Here is an 18160-nt window from a genome sequence, read left to right on the forward strand (position 1 = left end):
CTGTCTCTAAATAGAGAGGTGCCATTTCACTCTCAAGGTGGACAATGTCACACTACATTATGATCACAAATATATGGTGGGGCAGAATCAAGGAATCTTTGAGAATGGGATTTCATATGTGGAGAAACCGAGGCCCAGTTTGAAATGAAAATAATTCAGTAAAAGCCTTTAGTCAGGTTAAAGACAGAAAAATCTTAAGGAGGCTCCCAACAGCTTTGTAACCTTGTGATAATATACTCATACCCTGTATAAGACTAGACAAACTACTTCAAGCATAATGAAATGTTATGTGACTGTGCTCCATAGAAGTTGCTGTTTGCTGTATTATTAATATGCCCAAACTTCGTGGTTGAGCAAGGATTCTGCCCATTTGTAATGTACACCCCCACCCATAACACTCAGCAAAAACATAGACTTGCCCAGGAGGGTACATTTGCCATCCTAATATGTCTTCTCTGAGGACACTTGCCTGGGCAAGTTTAAGGGTGCAGACCAGAACCTGTAGATAGTTGGATCCTTTATCTGAGAAATTACAGATAGATAGATAGATAGATAGATAGATAGATAGATAGATAGACACATGTACCTATAGATACACACATATACACATATATATCCACACACATGCAAGTGCATAACACCACTCAGCATTGGCCTTTGAAGGTATCAGTGTCCAGTAATTGAAATACTAAGCCTCCACCTTCTCCTGCCTCACCTGGCAACTTCTGACTGGGAATCTGCAAGGCCTCATGTGTGCCTAAGGACAGGAAAGAAAGCAGTAGTTAGGCACCTTGAGTAAATATCAAAGTTCTTTAAAACTCTATTCGTTACACATTGCCCAGAAGTACCCCGCTGTCTGAGTAAATTTTTAGTATGTCCATACGCATGGGCGTGTGTGTGCGCTAGTGTGTGTGCGCACTCTCACACGTGCATGTAGTCATTGCACCTGGGTGTAGAGTACAACTTTGGATGTATTTTCACTGTGTGTGCATGCATGTCTGTGTGCGTGTGTATATGTGTGTGTGCTTGCACATGCACACACTCATATGTGCATGGCTATAGAGGCCAGAGTATAACCTTGGGTGTCATTACTTCCTAGTCCTCAGGCTTGTGTTTGGTTTTGTTTTATGATGGTTTTAAACACATCGGCCATGGCACACACATGGAGACTGGTGGAGAACTCCAGGGAGTGGGCCCTTTCCTTCTACCATGGGTATGCTGGGGATAAACATTGTAGAGGATCATACTGGGAGACAGGTCCCTTTAGTGCCCGAGCTACCTTGCTGGGTATGGGGTGTTTTTATTTTGTTTTACATTTCTTTCTTTATTTAGAGGAGAGTATCGTGGTGTGCATGTGAAAGTCAGAGGGTAACTTGTGAGTGTCTTTTTTCTCCTTCGACCATGTGGATCTTGGGGATGGAACTCAGGTTGTAGCTCCTAGGGTCTGAATTAAAGTTCTCATGGTGGGAGAGGAAGTTGAGCCATCCGCCCAACCCTGACGGCATTTTTAAATAACCTTGCGATGTAAAACTGTTCCGCTGTGAGCATAACTTTAACAAAGGTAACTACCACTTGAAAATCTCAGAATAGTTTTCTCCTCCCTAAAATGAAGACTTGGCATTGGCTGCTGTCTTCATTATGGCTCTTTTCCTCTCTTAAGTTTTGCCATTTGTTCCATGTTCCCTGTTTCTGTGCTCCTTTCCTTTTCCTTTCCTTCCTCTGTCTTAGGAAATTAATTTATCCTTCAAGAACAAAGGTTCCTGGCTCCCAGCAGCCTGCTCCTGGCATGCCAGGGTACTGCTTCTTAGTGTTTACACATTTCTGTCATGGTCTCCTGTGGATCTTTTTCTTCTACTGCTCTTAAGTTATCAGAGGTAGACACTCTCAATAATTTGAGATGGTATTTGTAGTTCTTGGCACTTAGCAATTTTTAAGGAAGTGTAGGTTCAGAAAAGTTTGGAGTTGTCTGAAGTTCATCCCTTTGACAACTCACCTGCATAACCTAGGATGCTCTTGTGCCTTCACTAAGTGATTCAGGCATTCCAAAGAACACAATACTGGTAATTAATATGAATATTTGAAAGGACATCTCTTTTCTCAAGACGCTGAGATGTATTGCTGTGTAACACATAAGCACCCTGGAGTCTGCACCTGCTGTTTCTCAGAGGTGGTCCACCAAAGGAGGGCCCACTTGCCTGCATGCCCTACACAGTTTTCTCATCTGCAAAGCAGGCTTACATGTGGAGAGGGCCATCCTCTAAGCATCTGAGATTGCTTACATGTGAAAGCAAGCATCTTGGGAAGGACCGTGCAAGTGAGGAATCATTGGATCACAGTGAATGTTTCACCACCACTGTTCACACTTCTAGTTCGCAATGAAAGCTCAGAAGACAGTCGAAATCATCCCATCTCCGTGACCCTTCTCAGGTTAACCTGTGCTATGAACTGCTCCTTTGAAAATTAGTAAGTTGAACATAGTTGTTCACTTTCAATAAGACATCACGAACCTTGATCTGTATTGGAAGGGAGAAATTACAGAGATAATCCGCCTATCAGGGTGAAAAGCAAAATACTAAACTTCTTACAGGGTTGAACTCAGATAGTGTTGTAGGCTATCTTCCTCGGGGTAAAAAGTCAACTTTGACCTAAGAAATATTGCAGTTTCCCAGCTTTCATTCCATGGGGGCTCAGTGTTGTATACTGAATTGGGGAAAGGGTGGGAGGAGAGCTTCATAGACAAAATTCAGGTATACTATGAAACCATCTAGGCTCTTCATCATAAGACATAACTTGTAATAATTAGTGGTTTGGTTTCCAGCGTAACTGTGGTTCCGCTTGCAATTTTTCAGCGTTATGTTTTGTGCACGCGTCACATGTCACTCAGAGTTTCTGAAGGCAGACACTCGGTGCCAACTGTTGCAAGCATACTCTTGTCTACATCTCTGCCCATTGACAGTGGCTAGTGCTATCCTCGTTTCTAAACTGTTAATAACAGCATTTTTCTTTTCATAATTCTCCAAATAAAGATGCTGGGTGCTATTGACAATGACAAATTAAAATGTAGGAAAGGGAAATTTAGCCAGCTCCCTTTTGTGCAGATAGCATAAAGCTACTTTGCCTCAAATATCTGACCTGCCTTTCTTTGCACACATTGGGATTTCCACTTTCCTGCCCAAATTTTCATCCTCTTACATTGAGGTTCTTCAGTCTCACCTGCCTACTTGAACAGCCCCAGCGACTTGCCCCAGCAACTCGCCCCATCTGATGTCTGCCTGCTTGCAGCTCTGGGAAGGAAAATTGTTCAGCTTCCTTAACTGGAATAAAATCCCTTTGCTCTTTAGATCCCAGGAACAAAGAAGACTCATCTCATTTCCCATCTCAAATGTTGAATTTGAACGGGAAACTGCAGTGCCTGGGACCTTTCTATCACACCATCGCACCTCGGATTTTTTGCCTGGGTTTAAGAAGTTTTATCTATTTTTTTTTCTCTGAGTTCTCTCCTAGGACTCTTCCCTTAACCCCTGACAGGGCACTCTCAACAGATGCTCTTTACTGATGTGCCTGAAGGCTTTCATCTGGATTGTATGGTCTTTGTTGGTCATCTTGCTAGTTAATGCACAAACGATAAAGTGGCAACTTCTGAGCAGTTATTGAAACATTTGATTACTGCAATTGGAAACACAGATTCTAATGCGTAATAGATTCATCTAGAGAAGGCGAGTGAATAAAGTGAATGCTAAGGGTCAGACACGAAGTGAATAGTGAATCCCAGTGCACAGCACAAGTCTACAGATAGATGGACATGCGGTGTTCCCTCCCCAGTACAAAGCCTCCTCGGCTGAGCTGATTGCTGCAGTGGATGTCTAGATTGCGATTAAATGGTTATATGTTTTCTTCCCTTCAGGGTGGACACCCTGGACCTATGGGACCTCCTTCTGTCGCCCCATCGTTCCGCCCAGAAGATGAGCTCGAGCACCTGACCAAGAAGATGCTGTATGACATGGAAAACCCACCTGCTGATGAATACTTTGGTGAGTGGGGCCTAGAGCTGATGGGTTGCCATCAGCACCACTGAGGCAGCATTCACATCTGCTGCAGGAGAGGTAGCACTGTGCCCGCGCCAGTGTTCGTCGTTGAGTAGATCACCACGAATAGGGAACTTGATGAGCTTGAACTAGAAATAAAACCTCTTAGAGGTATTTCACAGGTAAAATTAAGGCACAATTTCTACTATTCACTAGCTTTTGCATAAGGCCAAAGTATGTCATATTGTGTCCTTGTAGCTCTAAATATTTATGTATGAAGTGTGGAATCTGATATTGCTTAACTCCTTAACTCTATTCTCTTTGAGCCTTACCAGGACTGAATTCTGGAGGAAAAATATTATATCTTTCTGATTTTTTTTTCTTTTTTACTTCTTCCTTCTTCAAAACTGTGAACAATTAGGAACAGTAATGTTATATCTATTCCATTAGTACAAGTTGGAGGTTTATGTCCTTTGTGTGGATACAACTTTTCAAGGGAATTGTAAAGCAGAAGGGATGACACAAGCACACGAGTGATGATGAGCACTTGGAGGAAAAGGTGAGAGTCCTGCAAACTCTCAGGTCAGATTGCACAGATCTTAGATACAATGAAGAATGGACATGCTTTATAAATGAGCTGGTCATCCTTGTACATGAACCCTTTAGAACAGTCTTAAATACAGAGGTTGTTTGCCTTCCAGTTTCATAAAAAATGGCATTTTTGTAGCATGTAAGTAAAATAAATTTCTGGGGAAATAAATTTAAAACTGGTAACGTATTAAAAAGGGTGACATAGGAAAGCAAGTTTTATGATTACATTTAAAAGATACTGAGTTTACCCATTATTTAAATGGCATAATAGTGTCGAAACATTCATTCTCTACTTGGTGTTGGTCTTGTCACAAAATACTTTCTGAGTAGGTTCTTGAATGTGTAGAGAAAGGCCATGGGGGTCACAGTAATAAATAAAGGAGCAAAGGTAGAGAACTGAACAGGTTTTTGCATTCTTAAATACTTCCTATCTTCATTTCCTTTCTTTAACTTTCTGTTCGGAATACAAAGTGAAAGGAAAACTGGAGCCGCTGAGCCAAAGCTGGGAATGATTGGAATAGGAGTTATTGGGATATCAAAAGCATATCCTTCATGTGCACGGATATCAATGTGATTTAGCTCCAAAAAATTATGAAGCAGGAATGAGGAACTCTGATTTTGGAGCTGCAGAGATGGCTCAGCTGGTCTTCTAGTTTGCTTTTCTGTTACTCTGATAAGCACCATGACCTAAAGCAACTTGGGGAGGAAATGGCTTCTTTGATTTCGAAGGTTAGTTCATCACTGAGGGCAAGAACTCAGGGCCAGCAGCTTGACGCAGGAATAATGGAGGAACGATGCTTCTTGGCTTGCTACCAGGCTGCAGCCACCTCTCTTACACAGCCCAACCCTACCTGCCTAGCAGGCGAGCCCCTCTGACCTCAGCTAGCCATCAGCAAACTTACCCATAGACACGTTGGTCACAGATTGGCACATAGGCCAGTCTGATGAGAGAGAATTCTTTAATTAGGGTTTCCTCGTCCCTGGAGAGTCATGTTGACAACCAAGATGACAGCAGGTTAAAGGTACATGCCACCAAGACTGACAACCCTTTAATCCCTAGAGCCCACATAGTGAAACAGAACTGACTGCTGGGAGTTGTCCCCTGACCTCCACAAGCATACTGTGGCTCACATGTCCTCCAAGCCCACTCCCTGCACCTCTGCACACACAGAACGAGCAAGTAAGTGTTGAAACACAATCTAAAAAAGAAAGAAAGAAAAAAGAAATCTGATTCTGGTCCCTTCTTTGGCCCTGATTAGCTGAGTATTGCTAGCAGATCCCTCTATCGCCTGAGCCTGGTTTCTCACCTTGGTGATTAAAGGTGTGGAACAAATGTTCCCTAGCATTTCTTTCAACACTAAAAAGTTCACTGTGGAAGCAACATCAATCCGAAGAAATAAAATGGTAAGGCTAAACATAAGATTATGGGAATTGGCACAAACATATGGAAAAGAGTAAGACAGAAACAAAAGCCAAGGTGTCTGCTTATATCAGAGTCAACTAAAAGTTTATTGTTCTCTCTTCATGGTGATAGGAGTGAGGGTGTGTGTTAGAATCCAAGATAAACTAAAACACATTAACGATGAAAAGTAAGGTATCTATAATTAAGAAATATCAAGTGAAAACCTAAAGCCTTGGTATATGTGCTTCAGATATCGTGCATCTGCAGCAATAAAGTAAACCTAAGCAACCACAACAATTGTAACAGTGGGTAAACACTACCCACTCACAAAACAAATAAAAACGACCCTTTAGCACTACCTTAGCTTTACGACATACCGGCTTCGAAAGCTTGAGCAAACTGTTCCCTAAGCCTTCATTGGTGCTGTTTTATCTACAGAATGGAAACAATAGCTACCCTATGCTGTGATTGTGAGGAATGCATGAAATATTTATAGCGAGCACTCAGCCAAGTTCCTGGCATGTAGAATATGTTCAATAATCAGAGTTCACCAAAGCTCCAGAGGCTTGCAGCTTATTTAAGAAAATAAGATATCCCTATTAAAAATCCATCAATAACACTTGATTTAAATGGAAGTTCTAGCAACAATAAAAGGTGTGTCACCAACTGTCAAAGTAATCGTTGCCAAGTGGGGGTTGCGAGCCGTGAGAGAGCTGGAGGAGGGCTTGCTTTCGCTGGGTGTTTATAATATGGCAGTACTCTTTTAGGAACTTCAGAAATTAACTTACTTTATCCTTTTGGAAGAATGTGATCCCGTGAATTAGATGTCATTGTCATGTTCCCCTAGAGAATTAAGGCTGAGGAAGGTTAAGTGTTTTGCCCAATATCAACAAATAATGAACTGTAGAACTAGGTTTAAAGCCGTGTGCCAGGCCTGTATCCTTCAGCAGCATGCCCAGGGATGGAGGGAGTTAGATCACAAATTTTGGAAGGGTTTATTGGGGAGACTGCCTTTGGAGAGATGGAGGACAAAGGATGAGGATTCTCTTCGAAATAGACGAAATAAACACAATGTAAGAGGAGCCAGGATTGAATGAAAACACCATCTATGTGGAAAACTTAGACATGGCTCTGTATAGGCTGTTCTGGTGCTGTTTGTCACAGGCATGAGTTTTACCTTTGAAAGTAGTGTGTGTCTCAGAGGGGCCTATGAAAATTACAGTGTGTTGTCACAGCAAGAACACAAAGTGGTGTGTGGTTGAATCCATATTCAGCCGAAATTTCGAGAACTTTCAGGAAGAGAAGGGCTCTCCAGGTGCAGCAATAGAGGCGTGATTATGGAGTCAATGAGCCTCCAGTGAATCCTTAAACATAGTTTAATTCATTTGGAAAAGTGAGATGATTTCTGATGAGGAAACTTTTGACACGCACGGGGGTGAAGTAGTGGAACCAAAGCCCCCATTATGGAAGTGGCAAATATTGGGCAATGGGTTGGGCAATGGGTTTGAGAAGTCAGTTCACACAAGTCTAAAATGTTTCTAAACCCTGGCTGAAGCCTTTGGACTTTACCTTCTCTAATGACCTGTGTGTTGTGATCTAGCACCGTGGTGAGTGTCCCATGGAAAGCACTCAGGAGCATAGCCACCGAATCTATATAGTTCAAATGCCATACCTAACTCCGCTTAGCAACATAAAGTCAGGAGCGAAAGTACTTGTTGCAGTCCAGCCATGACCATCCCACTCTTTAAAGATGACTTTACATGCTTCAGAGAAGTTGTGCCAGCATGGGCACAGCCAGGAGAGGCCTGAGGATCCCGGTTCAGCGGTTAGCACAGTGGTGCTGTGGGAGCAGAAGAGAGGGTCCATACACCCTCCTGCCCACCTGAAGATGGAAGAGGGAAGATGAAATTGCACTGTTTTTACATCAGGGTGTGGCTAGCGGAGGTAAATAAGATCCCCTCTTGCTTTTGGTCTAGGAGGAAAGGGGAAGCAGAAGGAATTTGGAGACTGGAGGAAATTCCAGTTAACCACCTTCTTACCAGGAAGGCTAGCAGGGTGTTTTTACATTTGAAAGGAGCCTCCTCCACTCCAGAGCTGGGGGAGGGGAGGGGCTAAAGTGACCAAAGGGTGAAGAAGTAGAAATCATTATAACATGACAAATTCAAAACTTAAGGAAAGCTTTGAAATTGGGTATAAAATGACAGAGGGCAAATTGTTAGAAAACCGAGCTGCTAGCATGACTCCTGTGCTGCTCGGAGCTTTTCCTTTTCGTGCAGCTTTCAAGGAAAATGTAAAGGAAAGGTTGCACTGTGGACAAGCGTGGAATGGCTCCTTGAGGTTATCTGGGAGTTTTCCATGTTGACTGACATCACAGACCCCATTTATTTGTTTTGAAAGGAAGAGCAATGGCTTGCTTATCCATCCATTTTGAAAGGAAGCATAATTGTAACTGTGGCTCATGAGTATGTGTGTGAGTGTGTATATGTGTGTGACTGTAGCATAATTCTAAATGGCACTTTTCTGACTGAGCTGCTCCTAGGATTAAAGACAAAACTGGTGGAATGCAGAATCTTTGAAAGTGGATGTTGTGATATATCTGAGAGTGGACCAAAAATATCTGACAGCATAATTTTAAGCATGTAATATAATTATCTTGGCATTGTTTTTATGGTGTTGTCTTATTTAAAAAAAAAAAAAACTGAAGTGTGTGAATTTCAAAATTGTTTCCTAGGCTATTTGAAGAATCACTATGCCTTCAGAACAGTACAAGGTAAACTCTTATCTCAGAGAATCTTGTACTTAACGCTAAGGATTGTCCGTGAAAGGTACTGAGGATTTTTGCATGGAATACAGGATTCTAAAAGGGTAGGATTTACTTTCCTTCCAAAAGATGCTTGGACAGAAGTAGAAGGCATGAAGCAGCAGGGTTAGGAGACCTGTGTTAAGGCCCAGAGGAAGAAAGATAGGAATGAGGATGTACTGTCATTCCTGCAGTGGTGTCACCTGCTTTCCATACTTAGTGCTAAGCATCTTTGCAACGTAGATCAAAGAGGAGGCCCAGTGATGTTCATGAGGAACAACAGCTCTAGAATGGAGGTCCAGCTTCTTTCTCCCTGTGCTAGATGGATCACTTAGCAAGTGAGCATATCCACAAGCTTTGGCTTCGAGGTTTAGAGGCTGGAAAACATGAATTAGGTTTACTTGAAATTTTGGAGGAAAGAAACCCTGGGGCCCTGCCTGACAACCCTTCAAAGACAGTCACGTGTAAAATGGGATTTGGTCAATAGTCACAGATGTGCGGGGAGGGAGAGATGGTTAAATTCACATTCAGTACAGAGACTTGAACAGACAAAATGAAGCCTGAGAAATAGAAGTGAAAAGTCAACTCTTTGATGGGAAGGCCAGTGATACACACAAGTGCTGATGGACGACTACATCCTCCATCCAGTGTCTGCCTCTGACATTATGTGACTTAGTTATCTAACGTCACCCTTAGACACACCTTGGAAACGAGTCTATCACATCTAGTTTTAATCCCACGGAAAGATTATTAAACGAGGCAGGGTGTGGTGGTTTGTACCTTTAATCCCAGCACTCAGGAGGCAGAGGCAGATGGATCTCTGAGTTCGAGGCCAGACTGGTCTACAAAGCGAGTTCCAGGGCAGCCAGGGCTGTTCAGAGAAACCCTGTCTTGGGCAGATATAGAGATAAGAGATAGAGATGAAGATAGAGATAAAAATATAATGAATCAGAGTAAAGTTTTTATGGTAGTTTTAAAACACTTCCGTGCGTCATGTATCATCTGTATTAGGGTAAGGTGTCAATACATTTATTTCTATATGGAGATGAGAAAAACAGAGGAACTAGGTGAGGATTCCTGCTGTCCAGGACACTGTGCTATCCTCACCACCCAGAGAGCCAACAAGAAGCAGAATGGGCTAAGATCAGACCTCGCTCCAGCCTCTTTTTTCCCACTTCGTTGTGCTCTCTTACCACATTGCCTGGATGGTCATAGACCAGCTAGATCAGCTAATATGCTGTGTTTGAGGTTTCGAATCTCTACAAAGAGCCGTGTGATTGCACTGGAAATTGCTTAGCAGGTTTTAACTAAGGTACTGAGTGATTTGAACTTGATTGTCTTCATTGTTGTGTAACAAGAACAGTATTCCCAAAGTGTCCCTGTTGATTACAGACAGGGGACTGACTCCAGGTGGGCAGCTCCTTTTAGAAAAGATGGAACCTCGGGCCTCAAAGAATCTTGTTTTCACACACAAGTAACCTAATTACCTAAAAACCCCAAAACTACAGCTTCTGAGAAAAAGTAGAAAATGGGTGGTCTAGAGAAAAGGCAGTATTGATTAGAGGTGAAAGTTGGGTAATTTGGTTTTATTTTTTTATTTTATTTTTTCCTCCTTTTAAGGTAGCCATAGCTCATGGGAGCACAGTGCTTTATAGGTAGATATATTAGATGGATTTCCTTTATGCAGGTAAGCTCTTGTAAAGTATTTGCTCAAAGCAAGTGTGTCTTTGCAGCACTACGTAAATAACCCTAAGTCCTTTATGTCTTTTGTCTTAGCACACGTTAATTTTTAATAAATCCAGCCAGAATATGCTGTTAAACATTGAATTGGAACCTAAGATTTACAGTTTTTAAAAAGAATCTGGTCCTAGATGTTTTGCAAGATTTTTTTTTTTTCTGAAAAATTAAAACTCAAATGATTCATCTAAGGTCATACAACTGAGAGTGTTTTAAAGACTGTAGACAAACTTTGTTTTCTGAATAAAAAGTAGAAATTAAGGATACAGAGATGACTAGATTGGTATTAGTGCCTGCTATATAAACATGAGGATCTAAGTTTGGATCTCGTGCATTCATATAAAATTCTGGACACAGCTACAAATGCTTGTAACCCCAGCACTAGGAGATTGGCTGTGGTTTGGTGCCCTCCAGCCGACCCCAAAATAACAAGTCTCAGGCTCATTGAGAGTTCTTACTCCAGTGGAGAAAGACAGAGGGATAAGGAAGTCACCTAAGATCCTCTCCTAAGATCCTGCACCTGCCCATTCTTGCACACACAATGGACTGACACCCTTGTATGTGTATATGACATACACACACACGTATACACACACATTTAATTTAAAATATTTTTAAAAAACAAATCTGATGGTGGAAAAGGGGCTAAGGCTGTTATAAGGTAAAGAATTAAGTTGGACTTAATGTTTTTGCAAACTCAGACCTGGATACCCTTTAGTATACTCAGGTAAGAATACTTTGCCCTTAAAAATAATGAATTAATGACTTGATAGGACCTGTACATGCATACCATCCCAAGAGTCATAATTTTCCAAAAAAAAAAAAAAATTACTTCCTCACTAGTATATAGAAGTGAGTGAGGTCCGTGTGTTTAGTTCATGGTGGTGCCCCTATCCGTGCTCCTTAATGGATTAGCAACCAATAAATGTGGTAAACAGCCACTACAGTGTAGGAATATTCCATTTCATTTATTTATTTATCACCTTTGGCTCATAAAATGTTAGCCATGGAAGGTGTCTAAGCCTGAGAACCTACTTTATTGGGGAAGAAGATGAAAAATTCATTCCCCAGGGTCACACGCCACTTTGGGACACAGTCATGAATTATAACCCAAGTGTTCTCATTTCATTCCTCTGAATCACATAAGGGCACTGGAGAATGTGTGTGCAAGGGAAGATACGGGTTGCTATACTCAATGACCTTAAAATTGGACTGGCACCCTTAGACTTGTTCTCCTTTCTGCACGTCTTCTGTGAAATACAGGAGTAAATTGGTAGGTGGAAAGGTTGCAGAGTTGAGATTTTATTTTTAAAATACTATATCATATTTCACTTTACGCTATGTTGCCTCTGTAACCTTTGGTTCCCACGAGTGACTGTAGCCTCTGTAATTTTTTTTTTCCTTTTCTAAAAGAATTGGGTCAGGAGACAGGGTATCAAATTGAAAGAAGTCTCATGTCCCCAAGTGTCCATAAGCTCTCTATAGCTGCTGTTCTAGAAAGGTCATCCTTAAAGTAGTTCTCTTCAGTGCCACAAACCACCATCTACTTGATCCAAATGACACACATCTAAATCATGTGATGATGCCTACCAGCATCTACTTGTATCAGAAATGCGAAGAAAGCCGAAAAGATAGTCCTCCTTCCTAACCTGCCTTCCTTTGACCATAAACTGTGGAAGCAAACTTGCATTCCGGAGGGAGAAAACCCTGGCGGACCACACGTTGGGAACAGCATAAGAAACTCTTCTAGAGCACACACAGTTTGGCACTGAAACAAGGGTAGAGCCCAGTCCTAAAGCCACAATGCCTAATTGTGCGTGTTCTGACCTGAACTCAGAGCCATGCTTCTCTGAGAACACAGCTGTCTTTCCCCTGCAGTTTGCGCTTCCTCTCTGCACCCTGACCTTTCCCCTTGACTTCCTCTAAAAGTATCCACATGATTATTTCCTTGCAGACTTTGAAGTGACATCAGGATTGTGGAAGACATAGCTAATTTACCATCAGCAAAGCTATTGTTTGAACATCTGTAGCGTTATGCTTAGTAGGCATCTGTTGTGCTTTTAATTAAGCAGATTCATTCATCTACAAATATTTACTGAGTGCCTACAAGACACCAGTCACTGTACTGTGTACCATGGGAGATAATGGGGATTAGGTACATTAGTACCCAAAGGGGGGGAGGCATTTGCTAAATCCTCTCCTGCCAAACGCTTTGATGTAGAGCAAAGTTTACGACTGACTTAGGAAAACCCACGCCTTTCCAACACATTCTTGAAATTTTGCCACAGCACTGAAGGACCTATGCTCGATTAAAGGCTAAAGAAGTCCGTAGGAACATAAAATGGTGTGGTGATGTGTTACCAGAAAACACAGTTGAACACTTTTCAAGAGCAAGCAGACAGTTCCCAGTGCCCCAGAAGATACCAAGTCCCACAGACAGATCTAGGTTAATGACATTGTTTCAATTCTCTGTATAATGGTGAGTGATGTCAGTCATATTGCATCGAGTTCTTCTACAGTTATTTCACAGTACAGTGCTGATAAGCCCTCATTTGTCAAGCTTTTCATTTGCATCCACTCTTCCCTAACTTGAACATCATTTGTTACAAGCTAACAGTACAAGCTAACAGAAGCATCATCCAGGTGTGTATTACTGGAGGAAACTATGAGCATGCAGTCAGCAGGAATTATGGGGAAAAGTTTTAAGGCTCTTCTGGTTGGTCTTATGAATCTGGCAGAGTTAGTCTAGAGCCCAGAAAGCATATAACTTGCGAACTTCCATTATTCAATCTATAGATAGTGTGTTCATAATTTTTGTCATGTGTATAAACTATCCATTGTATTATTTGCCGTGTTTCTATTTACATCAGTTAATTATAACCTACTGTGTTATTCATATATGTTAATAATATTCATAATCAATCTTATCCCAATACTCTCAGAAACACTGGCTAACATTGACCATGATGCCTTAAACTCTTTGAGGTTTACGTCAGTACTGTACAGCTCTGAACTCAGCATTAGAGTTACTAATGGCCCTCATTTCTTTCTCTGATTTTTTAAATTTGATATAAATTTTAAAAATAAAGGCAAACTCTTTGCCTTTATTAGAAACAGTAGAATGGGGCAATGGTCCTGGCATGCAGTATTTTGAATCCTTCAGGGTCTCAGGCTGTCCTGCTGTCCAACTGGTCCATGACAACATGTCAAGCCGGTCTCTTTTCTACGGGTTCCATCTGCAATGTTAGGAGGTGAAGCCGCTGGGTCTGCTGACATCTCAAGAGCATCGTGATCCCTTTGCTTCAAACCCTTCATAATTTGCTGTCTGTACTAAAATGTAGATGGATTAGAAAATGGCCATTCTGTATAAAGTTACAGCGTTGCCTGTTTCAGAGTCCCAGTGTAACAAGTCAATTTCCATGCTCTATTTGGTGCTGACCCCATCCCCAATTCCCTGGGGTTTATGAGGAGGCTCACTGCATTGAAAGTTCAAGTGCCAAGTAGTCAGATTAAATAGGATTGTAGACTATGATAAAGCTCTGCTTAAGGGTTTCTGGGGTCATTGTTACTAATGGTACTTTGCACAAATAAAATATATTAATATTGCTGACCATCAGTGTGACAACAGTAGCTAGTGTAGACAATACTGCACTGTCAAAAAAATGAACATGCTGTCATTTGATGGATGGCAAAGTGCAATGAGCACTTGAGTTGGAGTTAAATTCAAGCATAAGTCTGTGTCTTTTTCTCCGTGACACTGCTGCCATTTGATTTTTGTGCTGTTCTTAGAACATTTTCTTATATATTACTGAGAACCATTATGTTGGCTGTCTTCAGATTAGTTTGCCAGAAAAACCAAGAGCAGATTGAGAGATATAACTAGGCCTGCAGGTGAAGCTAGGATGCATGAGGTTCTGGGCTCAGTCCCCAGATCAAAACAGAGTAAAGCAAGAGAATGAGAGAATGAAAGAGAGAGGAGAGTCTCTGTTGTAGGATTTCTTAATTGTCCCGTGCTTCAGCTGTTTCAGCTATTTTAAAGGGCATCACTACCTCTCATCTGTTTGACGTGATATTGCCAGAATCATATTAAATACATAAATGTGTAAATGTGCTCTACACCATTAGTAGAAGACTCAGGAACTCAAGAGATGTTAGCATTGCCTCCCAAGGCTACATCTGGTTTGATTTATGTCATCTGTGATTAGCATATGATAATCTCTGATATTTTCATGAATTAATGCTTTGTGACTTTTGTACGGTGTTATCTTGTTATTGGAATATCATTAGAGGATCGAAGACATGGGTTTTAGTCATTCTGTGTGAGAAAGCAACACGCCGAGATACACCACAGTGTTCTCACTTGCTGAGCAAACTACTCTTGCTTTTTAATGTGGAATGCAGAAAACTAATTGAACAAAAAGACGAAATGAATTTTGACTCAGATGGCGCAGGATGAATCATAACCTCCTTTCTTATTTAAGATGTAAAGAAAAAAAACTAAAGTAAATGCAATACCACACACCCTCACTGGCTGTGTCAGCATAATCAATAAAGCCTGTTTTTCAACAGAACAGAGAGTACATTTCTGCCAAGCTGTGAATTGCAGGTAGCACAAAAACCTAGTTAATTTTTTTCTTTGTCAATACTCTGATGAAAGGGTCTTTTATGTCCTTAGTTCAAGCACGCCAATCATAAGGTTCTGTTCCCATCAGCAAATGTTGCCCAAGCCATTCAGAAATCCACCTGTAATCTCAACCGAGCAATTAGGAGATAGAAAGTTGGCTGTGTACTCAATGCGTGGTCCCCTTATCAGCCTGCCAGGTTATTCAGTACGAGGGATAGACCATCAGAACCTGCTTCTTGAGTCATAGCTTATTGGGCTTAACTGGGGAGCTAGTCAAAGTAAAATCAAGACTTGGTCTGCCTAGATTCGAGGATCCAGATTTATGATCTAATCAGTTAACCTATGGATTTAAGTTATAAAAATATTCTTTAAGAGGCATTTTAAAACCTTCGTGTTTTTCCAATTGTTCTTTCATTTACAATTTTAATGGGTGTCATCACAGTCCTGTGTGTGGGATGTGTGTGTGTTTGTGTTCCTGTGTGTGCTGCCTACTGTCTTGTAAGTTTCCCCAGGAGAGACTACTACAAATCCTTATGTTTCTTTCTTCTTCAAAGGACAAACTGAGGACTACTTTTTTTCTTTGTGGAAGCCCTGGTGCCACTCCATCAGGACTGTTGCTTACAGTACAGGTTCTTGGGAATACTTTGATTCTGAAAATCCCCACATACTGGTTCTGGTTAAAATGTGGCTAGCGTATAGTGAGCACTTACTCTATTTGACAAACTTTATTATGCATTGCTCATGTTAAAGAAGCTTCCTAAGGTCTAGTGATTGTAGTTGCAACATAAGCCCACAGCCTGGCCATGACCACAGCTAGCAGAAGGGATGTAAGGCATAGCAAACTACCACAGTCTGTGTTGAAATCTTAACCTTAACCTTTCTCTGCTTCTTCTGGAGGGTGTATCTTGGAATGCTTTGGTTTCCTCTGATTGAATGGCCCCACCATTGACCAAGCAAGTAGGTGGAAATCCAGAGTTGCCATCACTTTGCTTGCACTATGGCAATTGTCTGCAGAGACGAGGAGTTGTCTATCACAGTGCCTATCTGGAGAGCTGAGAACCGCAGCCCCATTCCTTTTCTCCCCGAAGGCTCAACCCAACCTGATTGTCCATGATTTTACCAATTTCCATGTTCATATACTCCACATACTGTCTCAGTCCAGAGCTATCCTCTTTCACAAATGGACATTATTATCTTTTTATTTTTAGCAGTCCATCTCAGTGATATCTTCTAGGCTTGGGAGCCTTCAAAAAGCTGGTAAACTTCACTGGCAAACTATAAGGAAAAGAGAAAAGGGAAGAGGAATTCATATTGAAAATAATGTTACCCTGTTGACATGTCCTTAGACAAAAGAGTTCAATGCACCAGCTAGCAATTGGCTCGCTTGGTCGGAAGTTGATGCTATTTTAGGTCATCAGCAGGAGTGTCAATGTATCTGTGAATTTTGGCATTTTGTTTCATTAAGGTGGTTCAGGAAGCCAGACACTGATTAACTGATTATTCAACTTGGTTCCCACTCCTAATTTTGGATGTGTGCTGTCTTCAGGCAGCTGTTGTGACACCCTGCTTCTAAAGAAAACTTTTGTGTGTGTGTGCCACTAAAGCAATTCTGGGAAGAGTTGACCCCACATCCTACTCTCCTGGACTCACAGCATCTCTGGTGACAGATGCCATGGGGATCCTGATGCTTCTGGATCCTGGCATTTCCAGGAAGTACCAGGTGTGTACTGGCAGTGACCATCCAAACTTCCTGCATTCTCACTGGTGCACTGGGCTCAAGGCTTTCTGGTGGAGGTTACATGAGAAGATGCCCATGGAAGAAATGGCCTCAGCACTGAAGTCATTTTGAAGGGGAGAGAAATCCAACACAGACCACAGGATGTATATAGGTAAGACTAGGAAAATTCTAGACCCTGGTAGTAAGAATTTAAAATCTGATTTTATTTAGAAGTGTGCTTTAAGTAGAAAGGAAGGACAATGATTTCTAGTTTGGAAACCCAAATGTATTTTATCCAGTTTTTTAATTTGTTGAATGGTTATTGGAGACCTACTATGTGGTGAGCATTTTCACTAACCATTAGTGTAAAATCAATGCCTAAAAATTTTTTCTATGACAAATACGTTACTAGAGTTTGTGATACTATGGAAAGAAAAACTTCACTAAGATTGAAAGAGCAGGAAAGCATTAGCTAATATAGATGATATTAGAACTAAATGTTCCAGATGACCCATGAATTCAAGACCATTCCCAACAATTCAGTAGGAGCAAAGGAAAGGACCAAAGGAGAATTACAAAAAAAAAAAGTGATGTATGAATAAAGAAAGGTGCATGGAACAGAAAAATGAGACTAAAAGACTGACCAATATCTAAGGCAAAAAGCCTTTGTTGTTTTCATCTACTATTTCTGGTCTTGAGCACCCATGAAGAGTTTACATAAGGGAAGGCCAAGATATTAATTAGGGATAATTCTGAATCCTGTTGTGGGGAGAGATAGAGAAGTGTGGGGCTTGGACTGTGCTTCTTTTGTATCAATCTAAAGGAGATAAGAGCCTGGACCAAAGCAGTCATGTTTTAACAATTTTGAGGGGCCAGAAAGGGCATCTGAGTGAGGAGAAGGGACAGTTTAAGGCTTATCCCTTAAGCTTCTATCTTAGGTGGGAAATATCTTTAAGGGAGATGCGAAAACAGAAGTTTGGTAGTGGTTGTGCCACTGAGGTCTCCCCTATTGGGGAGCAGTTTAATTTCCATTAATAAGTACTTACTGAGCACCTGCTGTGTGCACTCAAACATCGTTGCACATTGTTGCAATAGCAAAGAATAAAGCAGACAGAATCCTCCTGCCATGAGGGTCACGTTCTAGTAAGCAGAGAGGGATAGTACATAAACAAGTCACCACTGGGAATGACAGACTGTGGGGTATCCTCTACACACCAAGCAGGAAAAGGTGATAGCACCGCAGCGGTGGCAGTGAAGCAGGGTG

General features: G+C 41.4%; 1 protein-coding gene across 5 annotated transcripts in view; it reads left to right on the plus strand.

The window, feature by feature from the left end:
• The window catches only part of Lpp (LIM domain containing preferred translocation partner in lipoma), a 589358-nt gene that overhangs the window by 431433 nt on the left and 139765 nt on the right, over positions 1 to 18160 (plus strand). For all 5 annotated transcript variants that reach the window (XM_060370146.1, XM_060370150.1, XM_060370149.1 and 2 more), the window contains one exon: positions 3905 to 4031. In XM_060370146.1, the coding sequence (XP_060226129.1) occupies positions 3905 to 4031 (127 nt within the window). The remainder of the gene's footprint in view (positions 1 to 3904; positions 4032 to 18160) is intronic.

This window comes from Meriones unguiculatus, chromosome 17, assembly GCF_030254825.1.
Source record: "Meriones unguiculatus strain TT.TT164.6M chromosome 17, Bangor_MerUng_6.1, whole genome shotgun sequence".
NCBI lineage: Eukaryota > Metazoa > Chordata > Mammalia > Rodentia > Muridae > Meriones > Meriones unguiculatus.